The following is a 17,195-nucleotide window of genomic DNA, read 5'->3' as shown; positions in this document are numbered from 1 at the left end:
TCCAGCCCAGGACCTACTGCCCAACTGCCGGGTCTTTGGTCGCAATTCGGCGGCGGGGGGCCCCTGCTGCCGAAGACCCCAGGCCCCCTGAATCCTCTGGGCAGCCCTGAGACGGGGGATCGGAGCGAGAAGTGAGGGGGGGAGTGAACACACGGGGAGGGGGCGCACGTGGGATTTAGAGGGAGGTGGCGATGACGTCTGGGTCCCTCGCTCTGGCCGGCGCCGGTCAGGACGTCTCTCAGGACGAGGGTGAAGAAGGAGCCTGGTCCCAGAGACAGCTGGGGGGTGGGGGGGGGTGAACCTCGCTCCTTCCCCTTCTCTCGCCTGTCAGCCGGCGCCGCCCGTTTCTTTTCGAGGACCCCGAGGGGCGTGGGGGGGCAGTTACTTTGGTCCCCCGTTAGGCCTGGTCCCAACGCACCAGGTCCGGGTCTTCGGTTTCTGGGCTGAGGGTCCTAGGGCAGGCGGGATCCTGGCGTTGTGCCCGTGGCCTTTGTGTTTGGAGTCAGGTCTCTCGCCCGGCTGTGTGAACCAGCCCCGATTCCCCATGCCAGGCGCAGCCCCCTCCGCCCCCCACCTGCTGTCCTTGTGCGGCGACGTGGGCACCTCCACCGCCTGTTTCACAGGGTTACCGGGCAGCTTCCTGTACGGGGCCAGGCCCGGGGGCCGCTTTGGTCTCACGGGGTCCCCGTGCCCCTGCGTCTGCCCGGCGAGGAGGTGCCTGTGCCGGGGTTCGGCCCTGGCGCTGGGGGGCGGCAGGCCAGGCTGTGTGCCGTGGGGTGGGGGGCTGACCCGGGAGACCGGGGGAGGAGGCAGCTGGGTGCTCTGCCCTGGGGGCGGGGAGCCCTAGGGGAGCTGGGCCCCGATTCTCTATATTGCCCACAGCAGCTGGACACTCAGGCCCAGCCCCTCAGAGGTGTTTAGGCTCCACACTGTCCCTGACGCCCAAGGGAGTTAGGAGCTGGGCCGCGGCTCCTCGCCCGCAGACACGGCGCGGAGAAGGCCAATGCTGGGCGGCTTGTCCCTGGAGCTGAGCTGGCCCAGACGGCTCGGTCCCCCCCAGGGCGATGGGGGGACCCCGGAGCCCTGTTTTCCCATCCCCCCAGTGCTGCGCAGAGATACTGTGTCCTGAGAGAGGGGCCGGGCCGCGAGCCGAGCGGCATTGGCAGGAGCCAGGGCAGAGGCCTGTGGCAGGGCAGCTGTTGTCTCCTAAGCTCCTGGCTGGGGGTGTGGCGCGGTGCCACGGGCGCGGAGGGGGAGCCACGCACCAGGCTGCGCTGGCCCCAGACACGGCACGTCCCTGCAGGGCTCTCCCACCGCAGCGCCTGGTGGCCACGTTCCCCGGGCTCGGCTGGGCAGGGAGGGGCAGGTGGCCAGGGCCCGGCGTGGCTCTGTCCTTCCCCACCTGTGGGAGCCCGAGGCCCCGCTCGCTCTGTCCCTCCAGCGCGGCTCTGCAGGGAACCGGGGCGAGCCGGGGCTGGTGACGGGAGCGGCTCCCGCGGGGCCCTGCAGCCAGGCAGAAAGTCTCCGAGCCTCAGGGCCCTGGCTGGGGGAGGCCAAGCTCAGGGGTGGGCACAAGGGGCGACCCTGCCACTCTGAGCCGGCAGCCAGCCAGAGCCAGAGCCAGAGCCAGCCGGGCCTGGACAGCCGCTGGCCATGGAGCCGTCCCGGCTGGCTCAGGGGTGCCACCCGCCTGGCAGGTGCTGGAGACGGGAGTGGGCTAGGCAGATCCCTGGGTGGGCGTGTTCAGGGCCGTGTGTGTGTGTGTGTGTTCAAGGCTGTGTGTGTGCGTGTATAGGGCTCTGTGTGTGTGTATGTGTGTTCAGGACTGTGTGTGTGTGTGTGTGTCTATGTGTGTGCGTGTTCAGGGCTGTGCGTGTGTGTTCAAGGCTGTGTGTGTGTGTGTGTAGGGCTGTGTGTTCAGGGCCGTGTGTGTGTCTGTGTGTCTGTGTGTGCGTGTTCAGGGCTGTGCGTGTGTGTTCAAGGCTGTGTGTGTGTGTGTGTGTGTGTGTGTGTATAGGGCTGTGTGTGTGTGTGTGTGTGTGTGTTGGTGTGTGTGTGTGTGTGTGTGTAGGCTGTGTGTGTGTGTGTGTGTAGGGCTGTGTGTGTGTGTGTGTGTCTGTGTGTCTGTGTGTGCGTGTTCAGGGCTGTGCGTGTGTGTGTTCAAGGCTGTGTGTGTGTGTGTGTGTGTGTGTGTGTGTGTGTGTGTGTGTATAGGGCTCTGTGTGTGTGTGTGTGTGTGTATGTGTGTTCAGGACTGTGTGTGTGTAGGGGTGTGTGTGTGTGTGTGTGTAGGGCTGTGTGTTCAGGGCCGTGTGTGTGTGTTCAAGGCTGTGTGTGTGTGTGTGTGTGCGTATTCAGGGAGGGGCTCTGGGCTCTGGGGCAGGCAGCCCTGGCCGGCGCGGCCAGAGCAAAGGTCTGTGCGTGGGAGTGGCTGGGCGCAGGGGACTCTGCGCTGGGGTAACAGGGTGTTTTCTCTCCCCCCAGATGTGCGCTCCCACCCCAGGCCTCAGAAGGGTGATGGTGCTTCTGGCTGCAGCCCTGGTCGCCGCGGGGGAAGGCTGGCGAGAGGAAGGTGAGTGGGAGGAAGGCTCGGCTCCTACCGGCCATGCAAGCCGAGCACAGCACAGCACTGGCCCCCCCAGACCCCCGGGTGGGGACTCAGTAGGACCATCCCCAGTTTACACATGGGGAAACTGAGGCACGGTGCATTTCCCCCCGGTCCTGGAACGAGTCAGGGTCAGAACCAGGATGAGAAACCTGCTCAGAGCATCCACCCTTGTGACCTCCCAGCAATGGCCAGGCTGCGGGGGGGGGGGCAGCCTGGTCCTGCTTTCAGGCTAAATAATCCAGCAGTTCATCCTCTCTTCTATACCAGCTGTGCCGGTGCCCCTCACTCCCGACCCGCAGCCCCCTGCTACCCCCCCCCAGGCCTCCCCTTTCCTCTGCCCCGTCACTCAGCTGTGCCGGTGCCCCTCACTCCCGACCTGCAGCCCCCGTTATCCCAGCCCTGGGCCTCCCCTTTCCTCTGCCCCCCCGCTCAGCTGTGCCGGTGCCCCTCACTCCCGACCCGCAGCCCCCGTTATCCCAGCCCTGGGCCTCCCCTTTCCTCTGCCCCCCCCCTCAGCTGTGCCGGTGCCCCTCACTCCCGACCTGCAGCCCCCGTTATCCCAGCCCTGGGCCTCCCCTTTCCTCTGCCCCCCAGCTCAGCTGTGCCGGTGCCCCTCACTCCCGACCCGCAGCCCCCGGCTACCCCACCCCGGGCCTCCCCTTTCCTCTGCCCCCCCGCTCAGCTGTGCCGGTGCCCCTCACTCCCGACCCGCAGCCCCTGCTGTTCCCACCCAGCTCTGCTGATCCCCAGCCCCCGCCCCCGTTCTGCTCTCCTGGGCCAGGCCCCTCCCAGGCTCTGGATGGTGTCGCTTGCTTTTGGGGCCCCTTCAGTTCCATGTTTGTAAGTAGCTGTGACGAGGCGGTTCTGGCGGGACCCAACTGAGGCGCCAATTCAGGACCAATTGCTCAAACAGGGCAGTCACAGCCCTAGGCTGGGGTTTTTCCACCTCTAAGGCACCAAACCGGCCAGACAAAAAGGGACTCGGGTCTCACCCCACTGGCTAACCACAAGTCACACAAGCAATTTCCTTAGACACTCCAGTCTCCCAGTATCACCACCAGTGCCACTCGTCCTGGGGATGAATGGTTATGAAAACCAACACCCCAGTAAAAGAAAAAGGTTCCCTCGATCCCGAAGGACCAAGCCCCATACCCAGGTCAATTTACACATCAGATCTTACCCACAAATCACACTGTTGCCAATCCTTTAGAATCTAAAATCTAAAGGTCTATTCATAAAGGGAAAAAGGTAGAGATGAGAGCTAGAATTGGTTAAATGGAATCAATTACATACAGTAATGGCAAAGTTCTTAGTTCAGGCTTGCAGCAGTGATGGAGTAAACTGCAGGTTCAAATCAAGTCTCTGGAACATCCCCCGCTGGGATGGGTCCTTTGTGTAGAGCTTCAGCTTGTAGCAAAGTCCCTCCAGAGGTAAGAAGCAGGATTGAAGACAAGATGGAGATGAGGCATCAGCCTTATATAGGCTTTTCCAGGTGTAAGAACCTCTTTGTCCCCACTGTGGAAAATTACAGCAAAATGGAGTCTGGAGTCACATGGGCCAGTCCCTGCACTTTGCTGAGTCACAAGGCGTGTCTGCCTCCTCTCCATGGGTCAATTGTGTAGCTGATGGTCCTTAATGGGCCATCAAGCAGGCTAGGCAGAGCTGACACCAACTTGTCTGGGGTGTCACCCAGAAGCACATCACCAACTTGAAATACAGACAGTACAGAGCCAATACTCATAACTTCAACTACAAAATGATACACAGACACACAGACAGCATAATCCTAACCAGCAACCCATAACCTGGTCTTAGACACCTTAGATGACCCCCTTTACCTAAGATGCCACTACAGGACCTTGGTTGCAACCCATGTTCTATATGGTCCCAGTTTATATCAATAACGTCACAATAGCGTGTTGGGGTGGGGGGGTGGGGGCTGTGGGAGAGGAGACCGGTCCCGGGGCCGGGGATCCCCGGGGGGGTGGGGCTGGGCTCTCGGGGGGAGGGGAGGGAAGGGGTCTCGGGGGCGGGGATCCCCGGGCAGGAGGCTGGGCTCTGGGGGAGGGGTCCCAGGGCAGGGGATCCCCAGGTGGGGACTGGGCTCTGCAGACACCCCCCCCACCAGCTCCTGCCTGAGCGTGGGAAGCGCAGGGCAGCGGCATCGCCCTCTGACCTGCAGGTCTGGCTGGTCTCCGCCCCCTAATCAGCCCCTGGAGCCGCTCCCCCTGCCCCCCACGGCACCCGCTCACACTCCGCTCTGTGCCCGTTCCAGGTGTGCAGTACGGCCAGGTGGGAGCGGACGTCATCCTGTCGTGTGCCGGCCCCCCCGGACGGTAGGTCCCCCCCGGGCGGGGGAGGGTGCCTGGTCCCAGGTCCGGGGCTGCTCACACCAGGGCTGGAACGGATCCAGCTCCCAGCGGGAGGGGTGGAGGGGGGACCCCATCCCCCAGCTCTGCCGGTGCCCCTCACTCCCGACCCGCAGCCCCCTTCGACCCCAGCTCTGCCGGTGCCCCTCACTCCCGACCCGCAGCCCCCTGCAAGCCCAGCCCTGGGTCCCCCATCCCCCAGCTCTGCCGGTGCCCCTCACTCCCAACCTGCATCCCCTGCTATTCCTGTGCTCACAAACCAGCCCTGCTGGGTCTGGACGTGGCAGTGCCAGGTGCCAGCGGTTCTGCCCTGGAGCCAGGCCCTCTCTCTCTTGCTAACCGAGTGCCCGGCCTCTTGTCCCCAGCTCGGGGGTGGAGTGGCGGCGGGACGGGGCGGCCGCGCTCCCAGAGGGCTGCATCCTGCGGGACGGCGACCTGCTGCTGCCACAGGCCGAGCTCGCTGCGGGAGGAGCCTACAGCTGCCATGACGGGACCGGGCAGCTCCTCCGCTCCGTCTCCCTCCGGCTGGGCTGTAAGTCAGCTCCCAAGCGGGGCCCCCGGGGGCAGGGCTGGGCACAGGGATGCCCCTTCTGGGACCTGACCGGCCCAGCTTGCTGCTTTCTGTGCCGCCGGGAGGCCGGTTGTGCCGGGCGTGGGCTGCCTGCTCCCGGCGTCTGCTCCATGGCCAGGGGATGGGCCTCAGCGGGCAGCGCCCCCCATCCGTTCACCCAGTCACCCCCATGGGCGCCCTTGGCTCCATCCGGGACACTGGTACCCAGCCCAGTGCCGTTCAGCACAGCGCCCCCTAGTGCCCTCTCACCACAGCACAGCCCAAAGCCCCGGGTGTCGGGGCGGGAGGCTCTGGAGAGTCCCCTGAATGTCTCCTCCCTCCGGCACCAGACCTGCCCGGGATCCCGTCCGTCACCTGCCGAGCTTCTGACTACGAGAATTTCTCCTGTTCCTGGACACCCAGCGTGGAGACGTTCCTCCCCACCAGATACATCACCACCTACCGGTAGGGCTGGGCCATGTGTGCGGGGTAGGCAGGGGGTGGGTGGGGAATGCCACTCGCTTTGGGGCGTTAGCCACGGCGGCCTCGCCCGGCCTCAGCTCGGGGAACACCCTCGGTTCTCCCTGCAGACGGGAGTCCTTGTCACCTCCTGGCCTCGCGCTGTGCAGCGTTCCTGTGCACTGCGCTCCACCCCAGACTTGGCTGCAGTTCAGGGGAGACGCAGAGTCCAACCTTGTTTATGCAGATGAGATGGAGGGAGCTGTAAAAGTATTGCTGATGAGTGGCTCCGGGTTTGGCTGGTTCTCGAGGCACCTGGAGGCGTTTCGTCCCCAGGAGAGTTATGCTTATAAGAAGCACATGGGAAAAGGCAACACGCTGCATGTATTGAAAATAAATCAGTTAGCATATGCCTTTAATCTCACACACACACACACACACACACACACACACACACACACACACACACACACACACACACAGAGTCACTCTAATGGCTGCTTAGATTGCGCAGGAGAGAGGAGCTGGGCTCTGGGCTGAACCCAGAGTTCTGTGGCAAAACACCCCAGCTTTATACGCATAAATGCCCATTTTAGTCTCTGGCTTTTGCAATGTCATTCTGTGATTGTTAGTCCTTCCCTGGGGTTAATCTTGGGGTTTTCCGCTGTTATCTCTGATTCGTTGTCTCACCTTTTGGGGGGGGGGAGTGTTTGCCTCACCTCTAAGGTTGTCGCTGCTGCTAACTCGTTTAGCACCAGAGACAATGGATGTTTCCTGCTGTCTCTCCAAGTCTCTCACTTCCTCCTGACCATCTGGCCATTTGGGGTGGCTTTAACCATGCACCCTCCTTTAGTGACCCCAAACAATTGCCCAGAGGATCTCAGACAGGATCCATTCTGGAAAGGGTTGTATGGTTACTGACGGGATTACAAAAGAACCTTACACAACTTCGCTTGCACTGCAGATAAGAAACAAGACCTTCTAGCAAATACTGTAATGAAAACTTAGCCTAAAACCAAAGGTACCAGAATCAGCCATAAGGACTGTTCTGCTCTGTTCCTGCCTTACCATCAGTTCAGACCCAGGCAGCCTGGCTGATGTGTTTTTTCCAATGACCCAGGGTTGTTCCTTCCCGCTTTCCAGTTTGGGTGGCAGCAGACTCCAACCCAGTCATACCACGCAGCAATACACTGAATACATACGACATGATTATCCTTTATCCTTCATCCTGCGTTACACAAAATACAAACAGGAGGGTGAGGTGGTTTTGCAGCTGGGCTGAGATCAGAGTGACTGAGGTTTGCTGCCTGTCGCTCAGGAAGTGCTCTGGGGCCCGCGCGGATGACAGGCGTTGGGGAAATAGAAGAGAACCGTGTTTTTCATTATCACAGTTCTCAGTTATCCGACAGGGGTTCTTTGAACCCAGCCCTGCTTATTAAAACAGGCCGAGCGGTGTTTTCTGGCGGCTGCTGCGGGGCGCATGCTCGAGGAACCTGTTTTCCTTCAGTTAAAACAACCCCAGAGCTGGGGGTTCGTGGCCAGGCGCCTGGAGCCGGTCCAGTCCCACACCCGGAGCGTGGCTTTCACGAGGCAGAAATCCGGCCCAGGGCGGCTGCGGGCGGCGGTGGAAGTCGGAGCTGGGAAGGCCCTGTTCACGGCCCAGCGCCATCACCCCACCCCCTGGAATGCTGGCCGGGCGAGCAGAGCCCTCCCCAGGCAAACCCGCGGGGGGCGGGAATCTGCACAGGGATCGGTTTGGAAGCGAGGATGGAAAGCACTGGGAGTGCTGGAAAAGGCAAAGCCAGCTGCCAGGGAGTGGCCGAGTGCCTCTGTCTGCTAGTGTGTGAATGAAGCATTCGCCAGAGCCGCAGCAGATGGATCCTAGGATCATAGACTAGCAGGGTGGGAAGGGACCTCAGGAGGTATCTAGTCCCACCCCCTGCTCAGAGCAGGACCAAACCCAACTAAATCATTCCAGCCAGGGCTTTGCCAAGCCAGGCCTTAAAACCTCTAAGGAAGGAGATTCCACCACCTCCCTAGGGAACCCATCCCAGTGCTTCACCACCCTCCTAGTGAAATAGTGTTTCCTAATATCCAACCTAGACCTCCCCCACTGCAACTTGAGACCATTACTCCTTGTTCTGTCATCTGCCACCACTGAGAACAGTCTAGATCCATCCTCTTTGGAACCCCCTTTCAGGTAGTTGAAAGCTGCTATCAAATCCCCCCTCACTCTTCTCTTCTGCAGACTAAACAATCCCAGTTCCCTCAGCCTCTCCTCATAAGTCATGTGCTCCAGCCCCCTCATCATTTTCGTTGCCCTCCGCTGGACTCTCTCCAATTTGTCCACATCCCTCTGTAGTGGGGGGCCCAAAACTTGATGCAATATCCAGATGTGGTCTCACCGATGCCGAATAGAGGGGAACAATCACTTCCCTCGATCTGCTGGCAATGCCCCTACTAATGCAGCCCAAAATGCCATTAGCCTTCTTGGCAACAAGGGCACACTGCTGACTCATATCCAGCTTCTCATCCACTGTAGATAGGTGGTGTCACGGAGTCCCCGGGCGATGCTCTGGAACTGCTCCCCACAAAGCCAGGCAGGACTTTGGGGAGCCTCCTCTCCCTCGGAGCAGCCTGTCTGCAGGGCAAGAAGCTCCCACGGCTTCACCTCCTGGGTCTCTCCTTGGAGCATTCAGCATCCTCTGCCCCTCCGTGCGATTCCCACAGTGAGTCCGCCCAGGCGGGGTCCTGGGGGGCCACAGGGTCCTGCCCCCCCACTTCGCAGTCAGACGTGACTCTCAGCCAGCCAGTGACACAGAGGTTTATTAGATGCCAGGAACAGGGTCTAAAACAGAGCTTGTAGGTACAGAGAACCGGACCCCTCAGCCGGGTCCATTCTGGGGCCCAGCGAGCCAGACCCCCACACCTGCACTCACTCCCCGTCCCCAGCCAGCTCCAAACTGAAACCCCCTCCAGCCCCTCCTCCTCTGGCCTTTGTCTCTTTCCCGGGCCAGGGGGTCACCTGATCTCTCTGTTCACCTTTAGCATCCCCTTGCAGGGGGAAGGGCCCCAGCCATTTGTTGCCAGGAGACAGAGTGTCGGCCATTTATGCACACTGGAGACTTAAGAAATGCATAGGGGAAACTGAGGCCCCCACACAGTATTCAGAGGAAACATTAAGAACAGTCCCACTTCGTCACAGTCCCTTCATGGGACGTCACCAGCAGCCAGACGGCCCAGGCCAGTGCATTGCAGGGGGGGCCGTGGTCTTCCCTGGTGGGGCCGCTCCCAGGATTCCCAGACTTGCTCCGGGACACGTGGACGTGTGACGTGACTGAGGTTTGGTGCCGGGGCTGGGGCAGGGCTGTCGGGGGGCGAGGAGTCGCCAGCGGGCTGCCTGTGGGGCAGTCATTCCTCTTCACGCCCAGGCACTTTGCCAAGTGTCACATGTATGCTTCCCTCAGCACAGACATGCAGCCACCTCTGGGGTGGAGCACAGCAGCTGTTGTCAACACGGGGCAGCTCCACGCCGCTCTTTAGGCCGGGAAGTGACAAACTGCGGCCTGTTCCCAGGAACGGACGAGAGACCGAGCAGGATCCTCAACCCCCCCCCGCCGCCCCCGCGAGTCCCACCTGGGATCCTGGTGCTGACAGCTCTGCCCCCGGCGTTTGAGCTACTGTTCACGGCTGCACGGTGCAACGCCAGCTCTGCCCTAGGAACTGGCACAGAGCCAGCGGCCTGGCACGTCGTGAGGCAGTGCCCAGCTCCCAGGCGCGGAGCACTAGTGATCCTGGTGTGCGAGGGACACGGCCAGTGTCACAGCGCCCCCTAGCGCCGCACTGGGGCCTGGGCGCCTGCATTGGCTCTGAGGGGAGAGCGCCCCCTGCTGACTCCATCTGGCCCCCTGCAGTGCCCGGGGGTTCCGCTGGGCGCACGGGTCTCTCCAGCCCCTGGGCACCAGGACCAGTGGCAGCCGGAGCCCCCAGTGCCAGCGGTGCCCTCTCCCTGCCCGCCTCTGCCCCTGGTCCTGGCCCCCCGGCTGGGTTTGCCGGCACGTTTCCAAAGCCCCTTCCTGGGCCCGAGACTCATCGGCTGCAATTCCCGTTTCTCTCCACGAACAGGAAGAAATTGCTGATGGGCGACGAGAAATGGAGGTAGGACCCGGCCCCTCCCCTCCCCGCTACAGCCCAGTCCGGACCCTGCCTGCCCGCAGCTCCCGAGGGTGCCCTTGCCCCGGGATGGCTGGCACTGTGCCGGGGCACCGCTGCGCTCGCTGGGGATCTCTGATCCACGCCACAGCGCCCACCGTGTCTGTGCTGCCCAGTGCCCAGCCTGGCAAGGCATAAGCAGTTAGCCGGCGTGTCCGGTCCCCCAGGGCAGGCAAGGCATGGGGCTGGGCGGGGGAACCTGCCTGGCACTGCCCACTCTGGGGGGGCTGCAGACTCTGGAGCTGTCAGAGCACCCCCCTCCCCCGATCCCAGCCCCCGGCCAGGGACTCAGAGACCCGCCCCCAGTCCTGGACCCACGGCAGCCCGGCAAGCCCTTTGCCAGCCTCTGCCCAGCACGGAGCCGCTCACCCCCAGCCCACCGTGTCCGGCCTGCGGAGCTGGGTCCCCGCCTTACAGCCGGAGCCCGTCTGCGCACGGCCCAGTGCCCCCCGATCCGGCCCCCACACGTCACCCTGCAGCCCCCCGTGGGAGGCTCCAACCCGATAAACATCCCGGCCCGTTCCCTGTTGTGCCAGCGTGTGAGAGCCACGGTGGCTATGCCCAGCCCGGGTGCCCACCTTCCTGCCACCGGAGGAAAAGGCCTGGCTGGAACCGCTGCCCCGGCCCTCCTCCGGGGCTCCCGCACCATGGCCCTTGCCCCATCCCCAGAGCACCCCGTCCCATGGCCTCTGTGCCCTGCCTTCCCTTTGCTGCTCCTCACCGGCTGCGGTTCCCAGGCCAGCTGCTCTGCCGGGCACGGGCATTCGGGCCCTAGACCCTGTGCTAAGGTCCGGCTCTCAGTGCACGGGCTGTCTGCATGAGTGTGAGTGTGCCACGCACGGGCCTGCACTCACGGGCCTGCATGCACGGGCCTGCCCCTCGCAGGGGTGTGCCTGCACCTGGGTGCCTGCGTGGCTGCCAGCACGGCTTTGCACGAGGGGCTGGTGAGCAAAAGTGAGTGTGTGTGTGTGTGTGTGTGGCAGGGCATGCCTGGGCAGGGGGTTACCTGGCACATGCCCATCTAGACTGGCTGGCCCAGTGCTTTGGTGCAAGGGGGCCCCCTGTGCCCGCTATTTGGGGGGCAGTTGGGACACAGGCACCCCCAGCTTTCCTGGTTTGCAATGCAGGTGCGTGGTACTTCGGGGCCATGGCTCAGGTGCCTGGGCACCCCGACCCGGCTGTGTTTGCCAGCTCTGCCTCGGCCACCCGGCACCGACTGCCCTGTGCTCTCATCAGCAGGACCCAGAGCAGCCAGGTGGGGCCGTGTGTGCAGGACCCCGGGCGCCCGCGCACCTGCACCGTGCCCAAGTGTGAGTTCTGGAGCTCCTACCGGCTCAACGTCACCGAGGTGAACCCGCTGGGCTCCAGCTTCCGGCTGCTCGATGTCACCATGCAGGCCATCAGTGAGTGCCGCCCCCCCACCCCACCCCGGGCACCTGGCGGGCTGCCCCATGGGCAGGCCGCTCCGTCCCCCTGGGCTGCGGCTGCCAGCAAGGGGCCGCGTCGTGCCGAGTGGGGGGGGCTGTGGTGCACTGGGCTGAGGGCGCCCGCCCCGGTAGAGCCCCCGGGGGAGCCCAGCGGTGTGGGCTCACGGTGCTGCCCATGTCTGTCTCCGTCCAGTTAAGCCGGACCCTCCGGAAGGGCTGGTGGTGGAGCTGGTCCCGTCGGCCCCGCGGCGGCTGCGGGTCCGCTGGCAGTACCCGGCCTCCTGGCCCAAGGAGCCCCACTTCCAGCTGAAGTTCCGGCTCCAGTACCGGCCCGTCGCGCACGGCTCCTGGTCCATGGTGAGTGCCGGGGGCGAGGGGATGGGGGGGGCTGGGGCTGGCTGGCCTCACGTCCGAGCCTCTGCCTGCTCCCTGCCCAGGTGGAGACCGTGAACCTCTCTGAAGTCATCACCGACGCCTTCTCCGGCCTGGAGCACGTGGTGCAGGTCGGCGCCAAGGACTTCCTGGACGCCGGCAACTGGAGCGAGTGGAGTGCCGAGGCGCGGGCCACGCCCGGGCCAGGTGAGCAGGGGCGGCCGGGCCGGGTGAGGAGGGGAGGCCGGGCCGGGGCCAGGTGAGGAGGGGAGGCCGGGCCGGGGCCGGGTGAGGAGGGGAGGCCGGGCCGGGCCGGGTGAGGAGGGGAGGCCGGGCCGGGCCAGGGGAGGTGGGGAGGCCGGGCCGGGGCTGCAGGGACGGGGCAGGGAGGCGTCTCTGGGGACCCTAAGCTGCTCCTGGGCCAGCGCTTGTCACTGTGAAGGTCTTGCAGCCCCCACCTGCCCTCCCCTCTCCCCAGCCTGGCACGGCCCCCACCTGCCCTCCCCCTGTCCTCCCCTCCCCCAGCCTGGCGCAGCCCCCACCTGCCCTCCCGCCCCTCCCCCCAGCCTGGCGCAGCCCCCACCTGCCCTCCCCCCGCCCTCCTCTCCCCCCAGCCTGGCACGGCCCCTGGCCCAAGTAACCTGCTTCTCTCCTGCCCTCGGCTGCAGGCCTGACGGTGGCACCAGGTGACGAAGCCACCACCGACGCCGGCCTGGAGAGCCCGGCCGAGGAGCCCTCGCTGGCCCCCAACCCGGAGCCCATCGGTGAGCGGCCCCCTCGCGGCGCTGCCAGGGGAGGCGGCTGGGGCCCGTGGTGGAGGCAGGGGGCTGCGAGGGCCAGATCCCGGCCCAGCCAGTGCAGCGGGCAGCACCTGGCACCCTGGTGGGTGGGAGCAAGGCCCCCCGTGCCTGGCAGGGCGCCGGGCCCACACCTGCCCCGCATAGAGTGAGATGCCCGGGGGCAGCGAGGGCAGCCCGGGAGCCAGGTACAGACTGGCCCTGTCCTCTGGGTGCCATGGGGCGAGCCCATCTCCATCTCCCCACCGGCTGCACCCGCCTCACCCCGCTGGGCCTGCCAGCCCCTGGCTCTGTCCCCTCCCTGCCACGCGCCCTGCAGAGGGCAGCCTGGGGGCCAGGTGGGCCTTGGGGGAGTTCAGGACACCCAGAGCCTGGGGAGGGGGCATGAGCACGCGGGGTCTGAGGGGGGAGGAGCTGCCCAGGGCAGGGGGAGCTGCAGGGGCTGAGGTTCGCAGGGGGCAGCCTGGCTTGGCAGAATGAGCCACCCGGCCGCTGTCCCCGGGAAAGGGGCACGTGCCCCTTCCCCAAAGGCCAGGCCAGGGTGGGGAGCCCTGGCACCCCGGCAGTGACGTCCGTCCCCGCTGCCCGCAGATCGCAGCGACCCCCTGGAGAAAGTGGCCGTCCTGATCTCGCTCGGGATCTTCGCGTTCGTCATCCTGGCCGTGGTCCTGGGCATCGCCAGCACCGTCTGGTAGGTGCCCTGCGCCCGCGGCCAGGACGGGCCCTTCGGGAGCACAGGGCGAAGGGGCCGGGGTGCTGGGCTCACCCTCTGGGCTCGACCAGGATGCGGCCGTGTCCCCCCCACCCGCCAGTGATGCCATGGAGCTCTGCCCCACATAGCGAGGGCAAGAGAATCTGCCAGCCCCCGTCCCGCATCCTCTGATCAGCAGTGAAATGGTTAACAGTGACCCCACCCGCTTCTCCACTCGCAGCTCAGCAGTGAGCCCAGCCCCCCACACCCAGCCCCACCGGTGCCCCTCACTCCCGACCTGCAGCCCCTGCTCTCCCAACCCTGTGCCCCCCACACCCAGCCCGCTGGTGCCCCTCACTCCCGACCCGCAGCCCCTGTTAGCCCAGCCCCAGCCCCCCACACCCAGCCCCACCGGTGCCCCTCACTCCCGACCTGCAGCCCCTGCTCTCCCAACCCTGTGCCCCACACACCCAGCCCGCTGGTGCCCCTCACTCCCGACCCGCAGCCCCTGTTAGCCAGCCCCAGCCCCCCACACCCAGCCCCACCGGTGCCCCTCACTCCCGACCCGCAGCCCCTGTTAGCCCAGCCCCAGCCCCCCACACCCAGCCCCACCGGTGCCCCTCACTCCCGACCAGCAGCCCCTGTTAGCCCAGCCCTGTGCCCCCCACACCCAGCCCGCTGGTGCCCCTCACTCCCGACCCGCAGCCCCTGTTAGCCCAGCCCCAGCCCCCCACACCTAGCCCGCCGGTGCCCCTCACTCCCGACCTGCAGCCCCTGCTCTCCCAACCCTGTGCCCCCCACACCCAGCCCCACCGGTGCCCCTCACTCCCGACCCGCAGCCCCTGTTCTCCCAACCCTGTGCCCCCCACACCCAGCCCGCCGGTGCCCCACACTCCCGACCCGCAGCCCCTGCTAGCCAGCCCCAGCCCCCCACCTCCAGCCCGCCGGTGCCCCTCACTCCCGACCTGCAGCCCCTGTTAGCCCAGCCCTGTGCCCCCCACACCCAGCCTGCCGGTGCCCCTCACTCCTGACCCGCAGCCCCTGCTAGCCCAGCCCCAGCCCCCCACCCCCAACCCTGTGCCCTCCACACCCAGCCTGCTGGTGCCCCTCACTCCCGACCCGCAGCCCCTGTTAGCCAGCCCTGTGCCCCCCACACCCAGCCCGCCGGTGCCCCTCACTCCCGACCTGCAGCCCCTGCTCTCCCAACCCTGTGCCCCCCACACCCAGCCCGCCGGTGCCCCTCACTCCCGACCCGCAGCCCCTGCTCTGCCAGCCCTGTGGCCCCCCCAGCCCGCCGGTGCCCCTCACTCCTGACCCGCAGCCCCTGTTAGCCCAGCCCCAGCCCCCCCACCCCCAGCCCCACCGGTGCCCCTCACTCCCGACCCGCAGCCCCTGTTAGCCCAGCCCCAGCCCCCCCACACCCAGCCCCACCGGTGCCCCTCACTCCCGACCCGCAGCCCCTGGGCTGCTCGCAGGCAGTCGGTCAGGCGAGCCGGGTCTCTGGGTGGCTTTTTTGTAGGAGAACTAGGGCAGCCAAGCCCCTCACCCCAGTGGGCAGGGCCCTTGGCACCCCGACGTCCGCAGGCGCCAGCAGCGGGCGGGCTGAGGACGGGCACCCGGCTGGAAGAAGGGCAGAGCCCAGCTTCTGCGGGAAGCTGGCTGTGGACGGGGGGCTCCAGGCTTGGCACTGACTCATGCCAGGCCGCGGGCACGTGGCAAGGGAGGGCGGCACCACTAGGGAACCCCTCAAGCCGGAGCCGGCCGGGCACCGCGGGGACGCAGCCTGAGCTGGCGCTGCCCAGCCCCACTCCTGGCTCCCGGCTCCCAGTTCCCAGTCCTGTCGCCACCCCGCTGCCGCCGGCTGCACCCCGGCACCCCGAGCCCGGGTCCTGCCCTGCCCCCGGCCTGCTGCGCTCGGTAGGGCCAAGCTCGGGGTGGGGGGAGGGGGGCCTGGCCTGGAGAATTGTCTCTGGGCCACAGTGGGAGCCGGCGATGGGTCTGGATCCCTACCAGGCTGCGGCACCCCCTTCCCCGGGACCGGGTGTCTGGCTGCACCCCTCCTTGCTGGTCACCCCACATGCCAGGGAAACCCCCATGTGCCCCAGGGTCACCCCACAGCCCAGGGACCCCCCCCCATGCTCCAGGGTCACCCCACACGGAGAGTCACCCCACATGCGAGGGAAACCCCCCCATGTTCCCCAGGGTCACCCCACACCCCAGGGAAACCCCCCATGCCCCAGAGTCACCTAGACCCCACTCCCCAAGGGTTGGTGAGCTGGGGGGACAGTCCTGGGCACCGAGTGCCAATCCTTGTAAGGGGTTACGGAGCAGGGGGTTGCACCAGCTGGCCGGGTGCCCTCTGGGCTGCGGGGGGCCTGGCTGAGGCTATGGCCAGCGCGTGGAGACCCCTGAGCGCCCCCAAACCCTCTGCTCTGCCCCCAGCCTCCGTCTGAGAAAACCCAGCAAAGACGAGACCAAGAAGCACGACTTCCTGGCAGCTGCCGTGCACATGAGAGGCCTGCCCAGTGAGTGACCTGGGGTCCGGGGGGGAAAGGGGAGGGCGTGGGGCTGTGTCGGGGGGGCGTGGGGCTGTGTCGAGGGGACGTGGGGCCGCATAGGGCTGTGTCGGGGGGGCGTGGGGCAGCATGCTGGCTGGCTGGCAGGCGGGTGTGGGGCTGCACAGGGGAAGGGCGTGGGGCAGCGTGGGGCTGTGTCGGGGGGGCATGGGGCAGCGTAGGGCTGTGTTGGGGGGGCGTGGGGCTGTGTTGGGGGGGCGTGGGGCTGTGTCGGGGGGGCGTGGGGCAGCATGGGGCTGTGTTGGGGGACGTGGGGCAGTGTGCTGGCCGGCCGGCAGGCGGGCGTGGGGCTGCACAGGGGTGCTATGGGACCCCACGGCTCTGGGTGGGGGTACGGACTGGCGCTGCGTGCCATGGCATGGAGTGGCCCGGGGCAGCGTGGAGCTGGCACAGGCTAGCAGAGGGTGGCGCTGGGCTCCCGGGCCGTGGGCCTGTCCGGCCGGGTGCAGGACGTCAGGACGGTGCGGGTGAGGGGGGCAGGCATGGGGGCAGGGAGACAGGGCCGAGGGGGGGCAGCGGGTTGGTGGATCAGAGCTGGGATGAGGCCGGGGCGCAGTGTCTGCCCTGAGATTGGGGCTGGGAGGCCGGGCACTGCCCACAGGCAGGGCAGTTCTGGCTGACTACGGGCACGGGGTAGTGCCGATCAGTGGGGCGGGGGGGGTCCCCTGATCCCCTCCCCCTGCAACCTGCTCTCTCCCTCTTCGCAGAGGCCCAGATCTTGTAGCAGGAGCTGCAGACACCGCCGCTCGCTCGCCCGCCCGCCCCGCCCAGGACTGTGCCACCCGCCCCTGCCAGCGCCGCGCCCAGACCCCAGCACAGACACTCGCTGGCGTGGAGGGAGACGACGGGGTCGGTGCCATGGTCCGTCCCTGCGCCGTGGGTGCCGCTGGTGCCAGCGTGTGGACCTGAGCCGGATCCGCACCCGATGGGGACTGGCCGGGGGGGTGAGGCGTCCGCGGAGCTGAGAGGGGACACGGGGACCCCACCCCAGCCCGCTCTGCTGCCAGGCGCGGACGGGGTCCTGGAGGGTCTGTGGACATTGGGAGCCTGGCTCGGGGTGCCGGCGGGCGAGTGAGGGTGACACTGACCCCTCCCCACCCTGAACCCCCCCCCTCCAGTGGCCGGGAGGACTCT

At 66.3% G+C, this 17,195-nt stretch overlaps 1 protein-coding gene across 2 annotated transcripts in view; it reads left to right on the top strand.

The window, feature by feature from the left end:
* The window catches only part of IL11RA (interleukin 11 receptor subunit alpha), a 63,638-nt gene extending 46,443 nt beyond the window's left edge, over window positions 1-17,195 (top strand). The window contains exons 2-13 of one of the 2 annotated variants that reach the window (XM_039542765.1): window positions 2,485-2,572; window positions 4,884-4,944; window positions 5,343-5,509; window positions 5,878-5,992; window positions 10,112-10,144; window positions 11,438-11,601; window positions 11,819-11,982; window positions 12,063-12,204; window positions 12,666-12,761; window positions 13,386-13,485; window positions 15,928-16,010; window positions 16,769-17,195. In XM_039542765.1, the coding sequence (XP_039398699.1) occupies window positions 2,485-2,572; window positions 4,884-4,944; window positions 5,343-5,509; window positions 5,878-5,992; window positions 10,112-10,144; window positions 11,438-11,601; window positions 11,819-11,982; window positions 12,063-12,204; window positions 12,666-12,761; window positions 13,386-13,485; window positions 15,928-16,010; window positions 16,769-16,785 (1,230 nt within the window). In that variant the 3' untranslated portion in view covers window positions 16,786-17,195. Of the gene's footprint in view, window positions 1-2,484; window positions 2,573-4,883; window positions 4,945-5,342; window positions 5,510-5,877; window positions 5,993-10,111; window positions 10,145-11,434; window positions 11,602-11,818; window positions 11,983-12,062; window positions 12,205-12,665; window positions 12,762-13,385; window positions 13,486-15,927; window positions 16,011-16,768 lie in introns of both variants that reach the window. The other variant, XM_039542764.1, reaches the window with a different exon arrangement.

The sequence above is a fragment of the Mauremys reevesii genome, linkage group 6, assembly GCF_016161935.1.
Source record: "Mauremys reevesii isolate NIE-2019 linkage group 6, ASM1616193v1, whole genome shotgun sequence".
Taxonomy (NCBI): Eukaryota; Metazoa; Chordata; order Testudines; family Geoemydidae; genus Mauremys; species Mauremys reevesii.
This window is presented reverse-complemented; position numbering and strand designations above follow the sequence as displayed.